Below are 19,101 nucleotides of genomic sequence, written 5' to 3'. Positions count from 1 at the left end.
CAAGTAGGGTCGGGGGAGGGTATAGAGTGTGTACACAGACCTTACTCCTGTCCCGAAAGGGTAGAGAGTTTATTTCTGATAGACTCTCGGCTCAAGAATAGTGCAAACTTTTTAGAAAAAGAGTTTGATTTTTTTTTTGGTGGGGTGATATTTTGTATATATAGTGTCAGCTATCAATTATTAGCTTATTGTTTTCCCTTTTTTCAGGATCTGCATAGTGTCAGCTATCAATTGTAGTTGCTTTTTGTTCTTTTTTTCAGGTGTTTGACTTGTTTGATTTAAGAGGATGAGTTGGAAAGTGTTTTCCAAAGGTTATCGAAGAAATTTTGTGCCTTTTTGGAGTATACAATCATTTAAAAGTAAACAAATAAATGGAGTTCAAATTGAATTCTGCCTAGCTAATAATGTAAATTAGGCAATTGTGGAATCATTGTCGCAAAAAATAGTGAAAATAGTACGGGCTAATCAGTTTTCGGATTAATAATTGAAAAATAGTCAGCCTTTGCAAAGTCGGTGAAAAATAGCCACTATATTGCTGCAACACAAAAAGTTTCAGCATAATATATTGGAGATTAGAATACTTGTGTATGAACTTCCAGCATATTATGATATGCTGGACCAATATATTATGCTGGAACTCCAGTATATTATGCTGGAAGTTCACATGTAAAAAATTCAAACACCAGTATATTATGCTAGAATATTTTTTCGGATTTTGAATAATGTTTTCGTTCAGATTTATCTTTACATGAAAAGTGGCTAAATTTCGATTACTTTTGAAAGTGTGATTATTTTTCAATTAACACTTGTAAATCGGGATATTTTTCAATTTTTCCCCCAAATAATATATAGTAAACACCTCCAAAAAGACAAAGGCTTTTTATATTATCAACAATGGAATGAAAGAATATACTAAGTTACCTTATATAAATAAAGAAGTATTTAAAAACAAACAAATTAAAGAATAGTCTCTATTGTACATTTGGATTTCCCTTTACAAAATTTTAAGCCCTAAACGAACTTGTTAAGGAGAATTCACTTGTATAGTTGTATGTTTGACGTTACAATCTTGAATATTTACAAAGAGATCAAACACACAACACATTCTTAAATTAGAATGATAGTTCAAATGGATTTAGAAGTTGATGAATCTTGAAATTCTATAGGAATTTACCAGTTCCTTGGGGACATCCGATAAAATTGGCTCGATACAAAAAAGAATTAGCATGGTTCTCTGCGAGAATGGCACGCACAAATCAAGAAATTTTATATGAAATTGTTGGTGTTGGTCATAATTTGCCATGAATTAAGCCACATATTGTCACAAGAGCCACAATTAAAGAGTGATCTATATTGGGTTCCACTTCTAGACTTAACACATCATCACCATAGCCAATTCCTTTTGATGATTTCTTTTGTTTTACCTACAAATAAAACCAAAAAAATTAGAACATACAAAAAAATTTACACTATCAATGTATATTATAAGTTATATTCATATAATTTCTATGAATACGAAAATTCAAAGAATTATATATGTACTAACCTCTGCAACAACTTGACCAGCAGTATTTGTGACTTTAAAAGATGAATTTCTATCCAATTGTTGAATTTTGTAGCAACTATTTCCTTCATTTTCGTTACACCCAACATTACATATGACATCTTCTCTTGAAAATATGCCATTCCTCCTTACTTGAAACAATGGCCTCCCTTTTATTCCACCACAACCATAGCCATTCCAACGACCAAGAACTCGTAGTTTCTGAAGGAAAAAAAAGAATAATTTTATTTAAAAATTATAAAAAATTATATACATTTAGTTTAAATGGGCTTAAGTTCTCAAGAATATTTCTAATGGTGTAAAAAATATTTATACAATCAGATTTGTTGTAAGCATTAGTTAGTAACCAAATAAAGATGGTAAATGTATTATCATAAGTTGAACTACACTACAACAGTAAAATACTCAGTGTGATACCACAAGTGGGATCTAGAGAGGGTGGGGTATACGCAGAACTTACCCCTAACTTTGTGGGGCAGAGGTTGTTCCCGATATGCCCTCGACTAAGGAAAAAACATTTTCCAAAACATGTGAAACTATACTAATAGTGTAAAAAAGGTTTATAGTATCCGTGCATATAGCTTAAATCCTGTTTCAATTTGTTTAAATCTACATATAAAACATTCAAAAGATAGTGAATTTATGTCATCTTTTACCTCTCTTTTAATGGAGAAAAGAACTTGGCCTTTGAGATCCATGAGACAAACTTCATCTCTACAACTTTCTTGGTAGTTATCAACTCTAAAAACAATATCACCTTTAGAATTAAAGACAGTACAACCATTTCCGTGGAAAACTAAAGATTTCATCCATATTGTAAATGTTTCTCTTATTGATGTCACATAAGGAGACGACGAAGAAGAAGATTGTTGTAACATTAATTCCGGACAAATCTTAGCCATAATTGAAGCTAACAATAATAACTACGCTTCAGTTCCGAACTACGCCTCAGTAGTTTGAAGGAACAACTACTTATGTTTCAGTTCCGAACTACGCCTCAATAGTTTGAAGGAACAACAATAACTATGCTTCAGTTCAGAACTACGCCTTAGTAGTTTGAAGGATGAAGATGCAAAAGGTAGCAAGAAGCTTTAGGAATGGTTTCACTCAAAGAATAAATGATTGGGGAAGATAATTGAAAGGGTTTATATAAATCTATTTTTGAATAATATATTGACTATAGAACACGTCTCTGTACAACTTTGACGAGGATTTCTTCTGTGGCGGATTCAATAAATAAGTTTGTTGGTTATCAAATCCAGTGATTTGATGTTTATATATAAAGATTAGTCATTGGTCTTTATTTTTGTTCTTGTAATATTTCACTGAGCTTATTTATTCTTGAATTAAATAAAATATGTGTTTTGGTCCATTTACATAGGATATATGTTATATTTATATTTTTATGACTATATTACCCTCACATATAAAATAACAGTGTAAATGTAACTTTACACCTTATTAATTAAAAGGTTTTATAACAATAATAATTCATTAAATTTAAAGTACACATTTCAAATAATCAAATTAATTTTAAATATGTTTAATGAGATATCTATCACAAGGACCAAAAATACGAAAAGAGTATATTTTCCTTGTATATATGTAGGAAAAACTAACATAAATAGAATTAGATGTACATTTTAGAACAAATTTTACCAACTCGGAACATATGGAGTCTAAATTCTTGATATGTCACTATTTCTTGAATTTTCTTTGTTATTGTAGTTTTTACTTCTCTCTTATATTGTTTAGAGTTTTTAAAAATACGTTATGGTATATATCGGATTCTTCAAAAATAATGTATTTGCGAAGGATCTAATACTAGTAGGAGTACAGCTGCATTTTTTAAGATTCTGTTGGGGTTTGAATGAAGGTGTGAATGAGAAATAGAGAAAACAATTGAAGGGGAAACCAAAAGTTTGACAAAACTCCTTTTAACTGAGGAGCTTTTTCCCTTATTGGAAAATGAAAAAAAAAATTATTCTTTCACAGAGAAGCATAACTTCTAAGTTCTAACTCTTAAAGAGTTTGAGAAGAGAACGAGCCGAGCGACGAGAGCCTCGGCTTTGGATTTGAGCCTCCTACTAGTTGGCTATAAATTTAGAGGCTTGCCTTATTTTTACTCACCGGAATTCTGAAAAACACTCTCCTCTCTCTTCTACATATTGCATATTTTAAAGCACAAAACCTAAGTATCAGTGTGATTTTCTATCGTTTGTTGAATTTGTCGAAATTCTGTAATTTTTATTGTCAGTATTACAAAATAGTATTCTGTTTTAATCTAAAACCTTGGACAAGCATAAGGGGATTAAACTTTCTTAAGAAAATACCAGCTTTCTATTGGGATTGGAATTTTTAATTCTTCAACTTTTATTTCTACTTTTATTTACCTTGCAGAATTATTTTCGAATACAGATTTTAAACAGAATCCAACCAACATATTTTCTTGAGGAGCAGTAAAGTAAAGCAGGATTGTTTTGTTTATTAATTCTTGTGTCTTTGACTCCTTGTCAATACCCTATATATTGATGCTTTTCAATCGAGGTTTGAAAGTCTCGTGACTCTAATTTAGAACCCCTCAAAGCAAATAAGTAAATTCTAATTTAATCCAACTTTAAATTTTTTATCTTTGGGGTAGATATATTAATTAAAGGAAAACGAAAGTTTTGACTAAGTTTAAACGACTTACACTAATTCCTTTTTCTTTCCCTGGACTAATTCCTTTTTTCAGGAGCGTCAACATATATACACGGTTTGTGTCTTATAGATATGCACGAATTTGTTTAGTCAGTTTTCTAGATTGAAACATTTAAAACTGAAATCAAATTGAATTAGGTCAAAATATTACGAGTTATTTAAATTTAGTTTACTTTAGCTAATTTAGAAGAAAATCTATGAGTGGATCAATATATATATATATATATATATATATATATATATATATATATATATATATATATATATATATATATAGAGAGAGAGAGAGAGAATCAAAATATGTCGGGCTATAATGCAGGAACGGTAAAACTTTACCTTCATTCGATATTTTTATCAAATCAGTGAATGTAAAGATAAGACATGTAATTTTTATCATTTAATCATGATTGAATGATATGTATTCTCACTTTAATTTTTAAGTGCTAAGGATAAATTAGTTGGTTTGATATATCGAATGTAGACAAGTGTTTACCGTGAGGGATAAAATTATACCAAGATTTGAATATAAAATTACACCAGTATTACATATTTTTAAAATAAAAATACAACCAAATAAGGTATAAAGAAATCATAAATTTTATACTGGAATTATTACTATTATAATCCTAGTAATCAAACAAGTACTTAAAGTTAAAAAAGCTTGCATAGACAAAATAATTTAAAAAGAGCACTTTTATCCACTTGGGGCAATACTAAATATAAAAGTGAACTGATAGATGTTGAGAGGGAGATTATAATATGGATTATATTAGTACGGAAGTTAATTAGTCGTTTACTTGCTAATCACTTGATTAGGTTTCATATATACAAAGTTACAAACTGATCGTGACCAACAACGTTTTTTTTATATCCCTTCAATGGTGTCGTCAAACAGAGGCGGACATAGAACATAAGTTACCAGTTTATTTGAATTCAACAATTTTGACATAATATTTTATAGTAAAATTTTCACTAAATAAGTAGAAAAATAATAAATTTCGTACCAATAAATAGAATGAGTTGTGATAGAATTTCGAACTCGATCTTGTAATATTTAAATTCTGAATCCACTTATATTGTCCCAGGGAGTAACACTGCACACTTTAAAATGAATATACCCTTGGGAACTTCAAACGTCAATGAGAAGTTCGGTTCTTACAATGATATCCACCTTCTTTCAAAAGGAATTAACTAAAGAAGATAGAGTCACATAATATGTGTTAATTAATAGGCGGAGCCAAAATTTGCATTAAGGGATATTAAAATATAAATAATTAGATATATCGAAAAATTAAGGAGAGTCAACGTATAGTAAATATACAATAAAAAAAATTGTCTAGCAATATAATGTAGTTTTCCGACAAAGGGGCATCGCTTGACACCCTTTGGTTCAATGTGGCTCTACCACTGCAGAGGCAGACCAAGATGAAAGTGGCGAGGGCATCACTGTCAAATGAGGATTTCAGCAAATGATGGAATAAGAATCGAATTTAGACAATGTACTAAAATTAAGTTGTAACCCCCAAATCGACCAACACAACTTTAAGTGTTAGGGCGCCAATAAAAATATATATTTGTTATTTAAAATATATACACATATGTACATATATTTTTTCTAAAATTATCGGGGTCGGTAACCCTTTACCCTAAGGGCAGGTCCGCTTCTGTGCCTTATAGTTGATGACACATTGCCGTATGTTTTTTCTAATTTATTGCCAATTAGATGGATATAGCTAGCTAAAACTATTAGCCAGTGGTGTTCATTATATTGGTGTCATCACTTGCTCATGTTAGCAATAGTAAAATCAGAAATTTCTTATTTTTTAAATTGATATATGCATATAGAAACTATTATTTAACCTACGTATATACAATATACCCGACAAAAGATGTTTAGCTGATAATCCTTTGACATACATAGCTAAGTCGTGCATGTCACCACAAAGGAAATAAGATAATTATATAGAGTATAAGACCGTCAAATATATATTGGACATTTTTGGTACTAATTAATGCTTATCAGAATTTGACGAGAATTTTACGCTATTCCTTACACAACAAACAAGTTGTATCAGGTTGCGTATTTTGACAAGTGGATAACTTGTAGACCAAAAATCTTACGTTCTTCAATATTTTTCGATCCACAAAAATTCACATGTCGAATATAGACAATTCTCACATAACTTCTGTTGGTTATTCGAAATACACAGTAAAAATATTCCAATTTAACTTAATACGAAAAATTCATCTACATACGTAAAGTAATTGGATAATAAGTCAATATGTATAAGAATTTTACATGTTGGATAATATATACTATATAGAGAGAGATCACTTTTACGTGTCTTTTCTGATTTTCAAAATGGTTAGGTACAAATGCAACTAGGCTGCTTACTTTTAGAAAGAACTAAAAGTAGTGATCCGTGATCGGTAAGTAAAAGTAAGGTTGTACGAAAATTAGTTTTATATATATATATATATATATATATATATAAAATAGGAGTGTGGGGGTTGAAAATTAGGGTAGAAGGTTACTGCAGACAGGTTTATTTTTCCATTCTAGTAGTATTAATAGTCTTCTATTGTATTTTCTTATCCTTAAATTTTTAGTACTATCTGTTATTTCTTTTGTTTCGATTATGTTATTACCTTGTTGTTATTACTTCTTACTTCTATAAGGCTTCTCCACTACCATATTTCCTTTCAACATTATTGTGATTTTGGTTTCCTTGAGTCGAGGGTTCAATGGGAATAACCCTCTACCTTCACAAGATATGGGTAAAGTTTACATACACATTATCTTCCCCAAACTCAACCTGTGGAATTACACCGGAGATGTTGTACGTTGGATAAGCATATTTAAATATGTATTGGTCATATCATGGAGCCGGAATTTGAACTTACCAACATCAGATGTTAGTAATTGAATTTTAAATTTAATTCAGGTACATTAAAAAAAAAAGGATTTATTAGTACAAATAATTAAAAGATTGGAGTAAAGAACTAAGTTTCAGTTGAACCCGTACATTACCGTCTAGCCATGCCCCAGTGTATTGCAAGTTTTTTTTTGTTGGTTTCTCACCCGATGTTCGATATCCCTATTGGAGTCCGACTATATCCGGATTCGCAGGCCCATTCGGGGAGCGCTCCCTACCAGTAACCAGTGTAGTGCAAGTTGATCTATGCGCACGAGCTATTTTTAACAAATTTGACTTTGACAGGCTACTTTTACGTGTTTTTTCTGATTTTTCAGCATGATTAGGTATAAAAAAATTCATATTAAGCTACTATACTATATATTAGAAAGGACTATTTCTGCGTGCATGTAAATGCCGCCTTGAAAAACGTCTAATTAATTAGGTTGTCTTTTATAGGCCTTCATATTGTTCGAATCAGTGGCGAACCATCCTTTGAAAAGAGATGGTATTATTATTATTATTTTGAAAAAAGAATAATAATTAAATATACAATAGACAAACATGAGCGCTCGAAAAATAATAGAATTTTTTAAAATAGGTGAAATGGTTGAATTTTGCGATCGAGTTATCCAAACCGTTGCTAGATGTAATTCTAAAAGCTAAACGAGAATCAGGGGTGTTCAAACCGAACCGGAAAGCCGTACCAAATCGAAAAATTAAATCAAACCGATTAAAAAACCCGACTAGGTTTGGTTTGACTTGGTTTCGTATTGAGTAAAAAAATCCGAACCAAACCGACATATAAACCGACATATAAATATTTAATTTATATATATATATATGACTTTATATTGAATTTTCTTTAAAAATATAAAAATATTTGGGATCCTATCATGTGTTAACCTTGAAAGCGTACATTAACGAAAAATTATTGTTAGACGACTAAGAAAATAACTATCATGTGTTACTAAAAAAAAAATCCCATTAGAATATTTTAATAGATCATATGTTTGTCAATTTTTCAATATTTACTAAATATATATTCACTTTTCAAAACTATATCTATAATTTTAATAAAATAAGATTGGAATAATATTCATGCAGTAAAAAAAATCCGAAAAATCTGACAAAACTGAACCAATCCAAACCGATATAGTTGGTTTGGTTTGGTTTTGATAAAAACCGAACCAACCCAGTCAATGTACTGTTGGATTATATATCGCAGCGGAAGCAATTTCAGTATCATATTCACGTGTAAATTAAACAATTAGCACATATGGAGATTATACGAGTTACCACTTGAAGCGTGAATAAAGCAGATTAATCTTGGTCTCCAGTTCCAGAGTAGCAAGACCGCGACCTCAGCAAAACCTCCCACAGTCTTCTACTGTGTTACCCAAATAATATCCAGAAAGAGAGAATTTCGGGTGGGCGAAATTCCAAGGAAAAACGTGTAAGAACCGGTGCAAAAACGACCAGCCCTATATGGAGTATATATAGCCACATTTTTTAGGTTAAAACCCTTTTACAAAACCTGTTAGGTTTTCTTCTTCCACTAAAGAAATGTTTCCTTTATTTCCTATTATTTAGGCATAGTAAGGACCACATAATTTAATTAACAAGACTTCCTATTATGGAATTAATTTCAAAATTTGAAATTAATTTATACCCTAATAAATTATGAATTATTCCACTAAAAATTCGTAATTGCGCTCCTTGGTTCAATTTCAAAATTCTTCCATAAAATATTATTTAACTCCCCATGTTAATATTCACATATTAATCAATCAAATTAAATTACTGACAATTTAATTTATTGATTAGTTCCTTTAGACTTTCGCTTAACTTATTTCATGTGTCGGATACAAAATCTACCGGCCGGGTTTACACATAAAAAACTTATAAGCTCTCATAAAGGAGTATCATCAATCTGAAAAGCCGAGACATGGATTCTATCAACTAATTATTCTTTCGTCAATGTATATTATTATTGTCCAATTTACCAGGCTTATTAACCCACGAAAGAATCTCGCTTTTTAATAAATTAAAACAATAAATGACACATACAACTAATAATAATTATATCAAGATTAAGAGTATAAGTACATTGAATGGACTAGAGAAATTTTTTATTGAGTCAGTATAAAATACTTATCTCTACTTGATCCGTTCAATGCATACAAAATGTATTAGCACAAGAAGTCGGAATTAAACCATTCTCATAATCAAGATAAATTATATTTAATCTTGTGCTACAACCATTCCGATGGTTTGTCCAATTCCATCAGTAGATTGTGAACATAAACTTTATGACTTATAAGAACCGATGATTTAATCTTCCGTGTATAAGCTAAACTCTATACACTAAATCATCTACCATATAAGCAACGGACGCACAGACAAATACAGGAGCTATTTAAAATAAAACTTTATTGAATTGAATAAATAAATAATTGTTCCATAAAGAATACTATAACAATACGCATGGTTTATAGTAATTCCTAACAATCTCCCACTTAGACTCATAACCATGCGTCTACAATTCTAACACCCATTCCGCCTACATGCCTATCAAAAGTTTTCTATGGCAATCTCTTAGTAAACGGGTCTGCCAAGTTGTTCTCCGACGCAATCTTGGTGACTACTACATCCCATTTTTGCACTATCTCACGAATTAAATAATATTTATGCTCAATGTGATTTGCTCTTTTATGGCTTCGTGGCTCCTTCGAATTTGCAACCGCACCACTATTATCATAATAAAGTGTTATTGGTGCTTGAATCGAGGGAACCACACCCAACTCTCTTAGGAAGTTCCCGAGCCAAACTGCCTCTTTGGATGCCTCAGATGTTGCACATATCCGGCTTCCATGGTGGAATCAGAAACACAAGTTTGCTTGATGCTCCTCCAACTTATGGCTCCACCTCCTAGAGTATGGATCCACCTCCTAGAGTAAACACATTTCCTGAGGTAGACTTTCTAGAATCTCTAACTGATTGGAAATCTGAATCATTATACCTAATAGGCACAAGGTCATCCGAACGGTAGACTAGCATGTAATCCCTAGTCCTTTTCAGGTACTTGATTATATGCTTAACCTTTTTCCAATGCTCTCTCCTAGGATTAGACTGAAATCTGCTAACAACACCAACGGCAAAGCAGATATCAGGTCTAGTACATAACATAGCATACATCAGACTCCTCACAGCAGATGCATAGGGGACCGCCTTCATCTTTTCTATCTCTTCATCAGTTTTAGGAGATTGATCTTTAGATAGAGAAATTCCATGTCTGAAAGGGAGAAATCCTTTCTTGGAATCATGCATGCTAAACCTGGAGAGTATTGTATCAATATAAAGAGCTTGGGATAAACCTAATATCCTTTTATTGCGATCTCGCAAGAGCTTGATCCCAAGGATATGAGCCGCTTCTCCCAAATCTTTCATATCGAAGTGCGTGGACAACCACTGTTTAACTGAACCTAACATGCCCACATTATTTCCTATGAGCAATATGTCATCTACATATAAGATTAAAAATGTCACTTTGTCCCCATCCCACTTCTTGTATACACAAGATTCGTTAAGACACTGATCAAAACCAAAAGTTTTCAAAAAAAGTGTTCCATGACCTAGATGTCTGTTTCAGTCTATAAATGGACCTTTTAAGCTTACACAACATGTGTTCCTTGCCACTTTCCACGAAACCGTCTGGTTGCATCATATAGATGCACTCATCAAGACTTCTATTAAAGAAAGTTGTCTTGACATCCATTTGCCAAATCTCATAATCATAATGAGCAACAATGGATAAGAGAATCCTAATAGACTTAAGCATGGCTACCAACGAGAAGGTTTCCTCATAATTAATCCCTTCTTTTTGAGTAAAACCTTTCGCTACAAGCCTTGCTTTAAAAGTTTGCACTTTTCCATTTACACCTATCTTTTTCTTATAGACCTACTTGCATCCAATGAATTTAACCCCATCAGGTAGTTCTACAAGATCCCAGACTTGATTAGAGTACATAGACCTCATCTCTAATTTCATAGCAGCAATCCACTTATCAGCATCTTTATCATGTAGTACTTGGTCGTAATTGACAGGTTCAGAAGTTGGCTCCTCATGGATCCTATCATATGATTCTCCCAAGAGCGTATAACGAACTAGCTGTCTTATTTATCTCCCACTACGACTACACACTGCATCAGTTGCAACTATACCATTATGACTTTGTGGTTAAACCACATCATTATCAGGAACCTGAGTCTCCATCTTATCCATAGGGACATCAACGACTTCATCCTGTTGTGCAGTTTGCTCAACATAACTCCCACTACTTTGTGGTAGTATGACTTCGGGCACTTGTTCTTGCGGGACATCAAGTCTATTGACATTTCTCCCACTACAAAAATACAATGGTATGTCAAAATCGACTTCCGGGGTTTGCATCTGGTCGTTTTGTTTTTTAGATGACTGAGTTTCCATTCCTTTACTAAGTTCCTGTAAAACAATTTTACTTCTAGGAACATGGCTCATCAAATAGTCCTCTTCAAGAAACTTGGAATTTGTGCTAACAATTACCTTCTTTTCTTTAGGACAATAGAATAAACCATCTTTCGTCCCTTTTGGATATCCCACAAACACACACACATCCGTTCTCGCCTCCAATTTATTTGTTTTCCCATTTAACACATGTGTCGGACAACCCCAAACTTGAATATGTCGCAGACTAGGCTTGCGCCCAGTCCACAATTCCGTAAGGTTCAAAGGTACTGACTTTGAAGGAACTAAATTCAGAACATAATTTGTTGTTTCTAAGGCATGTCCCCAAAAGGACGAAGGCAAACTAGAATAACTCATCATTGGTCTAACCATTTCCATAAAAGTCCTATTTCTTCTTTTAGCTACACCATTTTATTGTGGTGTTCCGGGTGCAGATAATTGAGAGGTAATTCCATATTCTGATAAGTAACTAATAAATTCTGCAGAGAGATACTCACCACCACGATTAGATCGTAGTGTCTTGATATATTTATTATGTCGCTTTTCAGTCTTTGTCTTAAATTCTTTTAACTTTTCAAAACATTCAGACTTTCGACGCAACAAATAAATATATCCATACTTTGAGTAATCATCTATAAAAGTTACAAAATACTCAAAACCACCTCTTGCTTGGACATTCATTAGACCACACAGATCAGAATGAATTAACTCTAATTTATCACTTGCTCGATTTCTTTTTGAAGGAAAATTACGTTTTGTCATTTTTCCTTTTAAATAAGATTCACAAGTTTGTAGTGCTTCCACTTTTAATGAACGTAAAGGTCCATCCTTAACCAACCTTGAAATTCTGTTTAGATTTATATGACCCAAGCGCAAGTGCCATAAATATATTTCACTCAATTCAGAAGAACGTTTTTTCTTATTTGGTAAATCAATATAATTCAGTTCTTTAGGTTGTAACGGTTTAGGAATAGAATCAACAATAAAAAGACCATTTATCAATGTAGCCGAAGAGAGATAACGTTTATTATGACTAATAGCATATTTATAAATATCATGAAAATTAATGTCATAACCATCTCTCATAGCGCTAGAAATTGAAATTAAATTCCTTCTAACGGAAGATACATATAACGTGTCCTTTAAAGCTAATATTCTATCACTACCAAACGAAATACTAATATTTCCTAATGTTAAAGTTGGGGCTGTCGAACCATCTGCTTGATAAACATTGATTTCTCCTCTACTTAGCTGTCGCGTTACCTGAAACCCCTGTAAATAAGTGCAAACATGATTAGTGGCTCCCGAATCTACACACCATGACATGGTAGAAACAACCGCTAAAAGATTTTCAACGACAAGTAGATGTAAATCACCTGGTTTATTATTCAGCTTGGCTTGACATTGCTTCTTGTGATGTCCATGCTTCTTATAGTGATAACACTTGCCCTTAGCCTTTTTCACACTAGCAATTGCACTACCAATAGAGGGTTTTTGAGTCTTTTTCTTCTGCCCGCCTCTCGGCTTAGAAGGAGAACCTACCTCAAAAATTCAATACCACTGGAGGAGCTTATTGCTTGATAATAGTCTCTGCCGACTGCAGCTCATTCAGCAATTTCGCAAGTGACAAATTCATTTTGTTCATATTACAATTCAGGCGAAACTGCTAAAAACTGTCAGGCAAAATCTGCAAGATCATTTAAACCTGTGTATCCTTATCAATGTTAGCTCCAAGGACCTCCAATTCATTCAGAAGACTCATCATCTTCAGAACATGGTCCCTAACAGATGAGCCTTCAACCATTTTGGTATTCAGAAAAGCTTCCATGGCAGTCTGCTTAGCCGCACGATTCTGATCTCCAAACATCTCTTTGAGATTTTTCAAAATATTATAAGCAGACTCCATAGACTGATGCTGATGTTGCAGAACATTCGATATAGATGCCAAAATGTAACACCACACCATCTCATCAGCCTTAACCCATTTTTGGTAAGCTTTATGTTCATCATCGGTAGCATCAGCTCCGGGTTTTTCTGGACACACCTCATCGAGCACAAATTTATACTCTTCAGTAATTAGGACAATATCCAAGTTTCGTTTCCAATCATCTTAATTTAGACCCTCAAGTTTGTTTTGAGTAAGAATAGCAGTAAGGGGATTAAAAACAGTCATTGTTAATCTGAGAGACAATTGAATAAATAGATCAAAATCAGTCATGTATTATTGAATATTAAAATTCAAAACACACTACATGCGTATAATCCATGCACCTTGAACAACAAGTTTAATTGAAAAAAAACTATTCTTGCATTATACATATGTAATGACAGATTATTCATTCCATGAATTTAAACATACCATACTCAGATGGAGACTAAACTGTTAATTTAAGTCAAGTGAATATCAATATTCAATATACTAGTCCCATTAAACCAACATGCATACTTAGATGGAGAGTAAATACAAGTAATCAACAACTAGTATAATCTAGTGATTATCTATAATGAGTTTATCTAATATGGAAGAAGGCCTACGTCAACGTGTAAAATCATTATATCACCAAAATTTAACCCTGGAGTCATAGAAAATGATCCCTACCACCACTGGATTAAAACAACTTTAAACAAATTCGAAAAAATTCCAGAAAAATATAAAAACACCCAAAACAGCATCTAAACGACCCCGAAAGCCCGAAAAACGGCTTACATCATGAGCAAAGTTGATGAGTATTGATCACTAGGCCGTTTCGCATGGACCTGCCAAATTTCAGGTCAATAGGACTCCATCAACATGTTGACCTCCGATTTTCTAGCCAATTCGGCCAAATAGTAGATTTTGCGTTTTCCTCGGATTAACAAAACTTTCAGATTATTCTAATCAAATATCATCAACAATAAGCAGATATTATATGATTTTTAGAATAATCACAATACTCGAAACAATTACCATGTAATTCAAAACTTGCATATTAGCATGATGCTCCTTTTCATATTCATCCTAATTATTTAATTAGACATGATTAGGGTCTGATACCAATTGTCGGATTAAATATCACAGCGGAAGCAATTTCAGTATCATATTCACGTGTAAATTAAACAATTAGTACATATGAAGATTATACGAGTTATCTCTTGAAACGTGAACAAAATAGATTAATTTATGTCTCTTGTTCTAGAGTAGCAAGATCGCGACTTCAGCAAAACCTTCCACAGTCTTCTACTGTGATACCCAAACAATATCCGAAAAGAGAGAATTTTGAGTGGGCGAAATTCCAAGGAAAAACGTGTAAGAACCAGTGCAAAAACGGCCAAGCCTATATGGAGTATATATAGCCACGTTTTTTAGGTTAAAACCATTTTCTAAAACCTGTTAGGTTTTCTTCTTCCACTAAAGAAAAGTTTCCTTTATTTCCTATTATTTAGGCATAGTAGGGACCACAGAATTTATTTAATTAACAAGGTTTCCTATTATGGAATTAATTTCTACCATAATAAATTACGAATTATTTCACTGAAAATTCGTAATTGCAATCCTTAGTTCAATTTCAAAATTCTTCCATAAAACCTTATTTAACTCCCCATGTTAAGATTCAGATACTAATCAATCAAATTAAATTACTGACTAATTTATTGATTACTTTCTTTAGACTTTTGCTTAACTTATTTTATGTGTCGGATACAAAATTCACCGGTCGGGTTTACACATGAAAACTTATAAGCTTTCATAAAGGAGTATCATCAATATCAAAAGGTGAGACATGGGTTCTATCAACTAATTATTACTTCGCTAATGTATATCATTATTGTCCAATTTACCTGGCTTATTGACCCTCGAAAGAATCTCGTTTTTTAATAAATCAAAACAATTGACACACACAACTAATAATAAGTATATCAAGATTAAGAGTATAAGTATATTGAATGGACTAGAGAAATTATTTTATTAAGTCAGTATAAAATACTTATTTCTACTTGATCTATTCAATACATACAAAATGTATTAGCACAAGAAGTCGGAATTAAACCCTTCTCATAATCAAGATAAATTATATTAATCTTGTGCTACAACCATTCCGATGGTTTGTCCAATTCCATCATTAGATTGTGAACATAAACTTTATGACTTATAATAACCGATTATTTAATCTTCTGTGTATAAGCTAAACTCTATACACTAGATCATCTACTATATAAGCAACGGATGCACAGACAAATACATGATTTATTTAAAATAAAACTTTATCGAATTGAATAAATAAATAAACAATTGCTCCATAAAGAATACTATAATAATACGCGTGATTTATAATATATCTTAACATGTACACACCTAACGAGAATGAATATCACGTAAAATAGTCAAAATCAAGCTCCCTTATGGTATACTCTGTTTTAAAAGGCGTTTCTGGGGCGAGCCCCGGGGTGAGGCGTACCAAAAACGCCCTGGGGCGATGGTGTGGGGCGAAAGTCTCAAGAGGCGTACGTCCCGCAATTTGGGGCGTACGCCCGGGCGTTTGGGGCGCGTTTTTTTAGTAAGGAATAAGCCCTAGAGACTTTTTCAAATTAAAATAAAATTTGTTGAATTAGTCCTTCATATAATACCCAAATTCTCAAAAGTCGGTTTGGTAATTACTCAAAAGATTTAAAAAGGAACTCAAAAGTATTAAATTTAAAAGTAAAGACCTTTTTTTATTGATTTAAGCTCTAATTCATGATTTTCTCAATTTTTTATCTTGACCGGTAGTCTGCTAATATCTCCCAAAAGCAACGAATATTTAATTTTTTTTACAAATACAAAGAGAACTACATTTTTCTTCATAGCAGCAAATCCAAAGTTCAAATTGCAGGTTAATCATCCTTTTTGTTCCTCCATATAGAAAATTTTATTCTTTTAGATTCAAATTACTTGTGCTTATAAGTAACGTATAATAGATTGTTTGATTAGTTTTTTGTGGGGATGGAGCACACACATATATAGTTTTCTTCAATTTTTATGCAATTTTACATGTTTATAAATATTAACTGTCATTATATTATTTTATAAAATATTAAAAATTAAATACCTATGGGGCTTACGCCCTGCTAAGGCATATGTAAAACGCCCCGCCTTACACCCACACCTTTTAAAACACTGATGGTATATTTAACGGCCAATCCATTTCGGATTGACCGAATTGATAGAGAAGTTGATATCAAACTCAAATTAATTTACAAATTAAATAATGACAATAAACTGACACTGCGTTCGCAAAGATAACCTTTTTAACCCAAAACAACGTCTTTAACGATCAATAAAAATAATAACTTAACTTCTTTACATTGACAATATAAAAACTAGTTTACGGTATCAAATAACAATTATAATAAGTGAAATTAATTGCTTAAAAATAAGACAAACAACCTGCTACAATAAATTAAATTTCACTGATAATATAATTAATGTAAATATCATTTGCATCTATTTGATCATTTCTTATCCACAGCCTTTTCATCCTTCTTTTCGTCCTTCTCTTCCTTTTTTTCTTGTTTAGCTGGACCAACTGATATTATGTCAATTTTCCCAACTTTCTTTAACTTTTTTGCAACTGCTATACTATCCATTTCACCCAAAATTATCATCTTCTGCTCCTTTATATCAGCTGCTATCGAATCAACTCCTATCAAAATTTAAAACTAAAAATTATAACTAGCTATATAATGACCAGAAAATAACAATAAAATGGCAAAAGTTGATTGGAAATTGTGACATATAAATACTGTGTTTGGTATAATGGAGGTTAGTAGGCAATCGAGTATTTTTATTTTTTTTCATACGGCGGTAGTATTAGTGTTAATCTTGTATTTTTCTTATTCCTAGATTGCTATTACTATATGTTGTTTTCTTATTATCTCGTTGTTGTTATTGTTTATTGCTACTGCTTATTTTATCGTTCATTGAGCCGAAGGTCTATCGGAAACAACTTCTCTATCTTTCCAGGGTAGGGGTAAGATTTGCATACACACTACCCTCTCCAGACTCCACTTGTGAAATTTCAATAGGTTTTTGTTGTTATTGTTGTTGAGTCTTTTTCATGAAAAATATTTTCCTCAAAAATAGTGTTTGATTGGTGAGTGAAAAATATTTTCTAAAAAAATATTTATAAAGATTAATAATCCTATTAGCGAATCGGAGAGCATCTTGATGGAATTTTTTATTACTAGAGATTAACAATATAGTTGAATCAAATAATGCGAAGTTAAATGTTAAGATAGTTGCAAGGAAAATGACTTATGTCCTATAAGTGATCGTGGAAATTATTTTCCCCCTTTTGATAAAAATATTTTTCTAAGGAAAACTTAAAAGAATATTTGGATAACCAAACACCAAAAATAACATTCTCATCAATAACATTATTCAGAAAAATAACTTTCGTCGTACCAAACACACAGGTCACAGGGTATTATTAAAAAGCTTTCTTGAATACCATGTATATCAGCAACAGCCTCCATAGCTTTTTGTTTCGTTTTTTCGTCGCTCATTGTCATAATCTTTACCACCAACTTTTGCTGTATATAAGATATGCAAATTTTTCATTAGTAATTAATACAATAGTAAGCAAGAAAGTTTGCAAACCAAGAAAAAAGGAATATAATCAAACATATAAATAGAGTATAAGAAGGCTAATTTCAATATGACCTGTCCCATTTGAAGTATCTTGAGTGATAGCGCGTGCTAATTAGCAAGGAACAAGTCGTGTTCGAGCTATGGGAATGGAGAAACTCTTAGTATGGAACGTATCCTCCTTTAGTGAACCCGACCTGAGGCGAATTCGAACTAGTCAGGCCGATGGGTGGCTTTAGATACTGAATGGATAAACCGGAAAAAGTTCTCCTATAACTTGATTTGGAACTCAGAGATCAAGTTTTGGAAGAAATATTAAGAAAAGAGGGATTGATTTGGGGGAGAAGTAGTTGGATTAAGGCTTTTATAAAGTGTAAAAATTGATAATTCTTATGCATGGCTTGGTTGACTAACAATTAAGTATGGCATTTTCCATAACTTAATAGTATTAATTTGAGAATCTTCTCTAACTGATGAAAGCAACATAATTCACTCCTGTCACGCTTTGTAGTTATGAAAAGCCAACTAAGATCAGCAAAGAAATGTTATAGATACAAATTAAGTACCTATCAAGTGACATAAATTAGAAAGTAGGTACAATGATACTATTTATACACCAGAAACAGTAACAATAATGCTGGTTAAGTAACCAAAAAATGTTGTGGTGGAGTAGTAAGTACTCCTTTATCTTTAATCAGATGTCTCGAGTTCGAGACCTGGGTATGGAGTCTCATTTGTTAGAGAATGCTATACCCTCCAATGTGGGACTTCCCGGCGCAAATCCGGATTTAGCCAGATCCCAATGCGGGTACCG

The 19,101-nt window shown here is 32.3% G+C and overlaps 2 protein-coding genes across 2 annotated transcripts; both read right to left on the bottom strand.

Annotated features, from left to right (window-relative positions):
- Positions 1 to 946: 946 nt before the first annotated feature.
- LOC107781731 (protein LURP-one-related 4-like) lies at positions 947 to 2,695 on the bottom strand. The gene is made up of 3 exons (XM_016602471.2): positions 2,221 to 2,695; positions 1,547 to 1,765; positions 947 to 1,424 (listed from the first exon to the last, which is right to left on the bottom strand). Exons 1-3 carry the CDS (start codon positions 2,464 to 2,466, stop codon positions 1,290 to 1,292), a joined length of 600 nt encoding a protein of 199 aa, XP_016457957.1. The 5' UTR covers positions 2,467 to 2,695; the 3' UTR covers positions 947 to 1,289.
- Positions 2,696 to 17,024: 14,329 nt separating this feature from the next.
- LOC107781732 (heavy metal-associated isoprenylated plant protein 39-like) lies at positions 17,025 to 18,646 on the bottom strand. Its single transcript, XM_016602472.2, has 3 exons — positions 18,363 to 18,646; positions 18,151 to 18,232; positions 17,025 to 17,343 (listed from the first exon to the last, which is right to left on the bottom strand). Exons 1-3 carry the CDS (start codon positions 18,369 to 18,371, stop codon positions 17,153 to 17,155), a joined length of 282 nt encoding a protein of 93 aa, XP_016457958.1. The 5' UTR covers positions 18,372 to 18,646; the 3' UTR covers positions 17,025 to 17,152.
- Positions 18,647 to 19,101: the final 455 nt, after the last annotated feature.

The sequence above is a fragment of the Nicotiana tabacum genome, chromosome 15 (assembly GCF_000715075.1).
Source record: "Nicotiana tabacum cultivar K326 chromosome 15, ASM71507v2, whole genome shotgun sequence".
Classification (NCBI taxonomy): Eukaryota; Viridiplantae; Streptophyta; class Magnoliopsida; order Solanales; family Solanaceae; genus Nicotiana; species Nicotiana tabacum.
The sequence above is the reverse complement of the archived record's forward strand: the minus strand, read 5'-3'. Positions and strand labels throughout refer to the sequence as shown.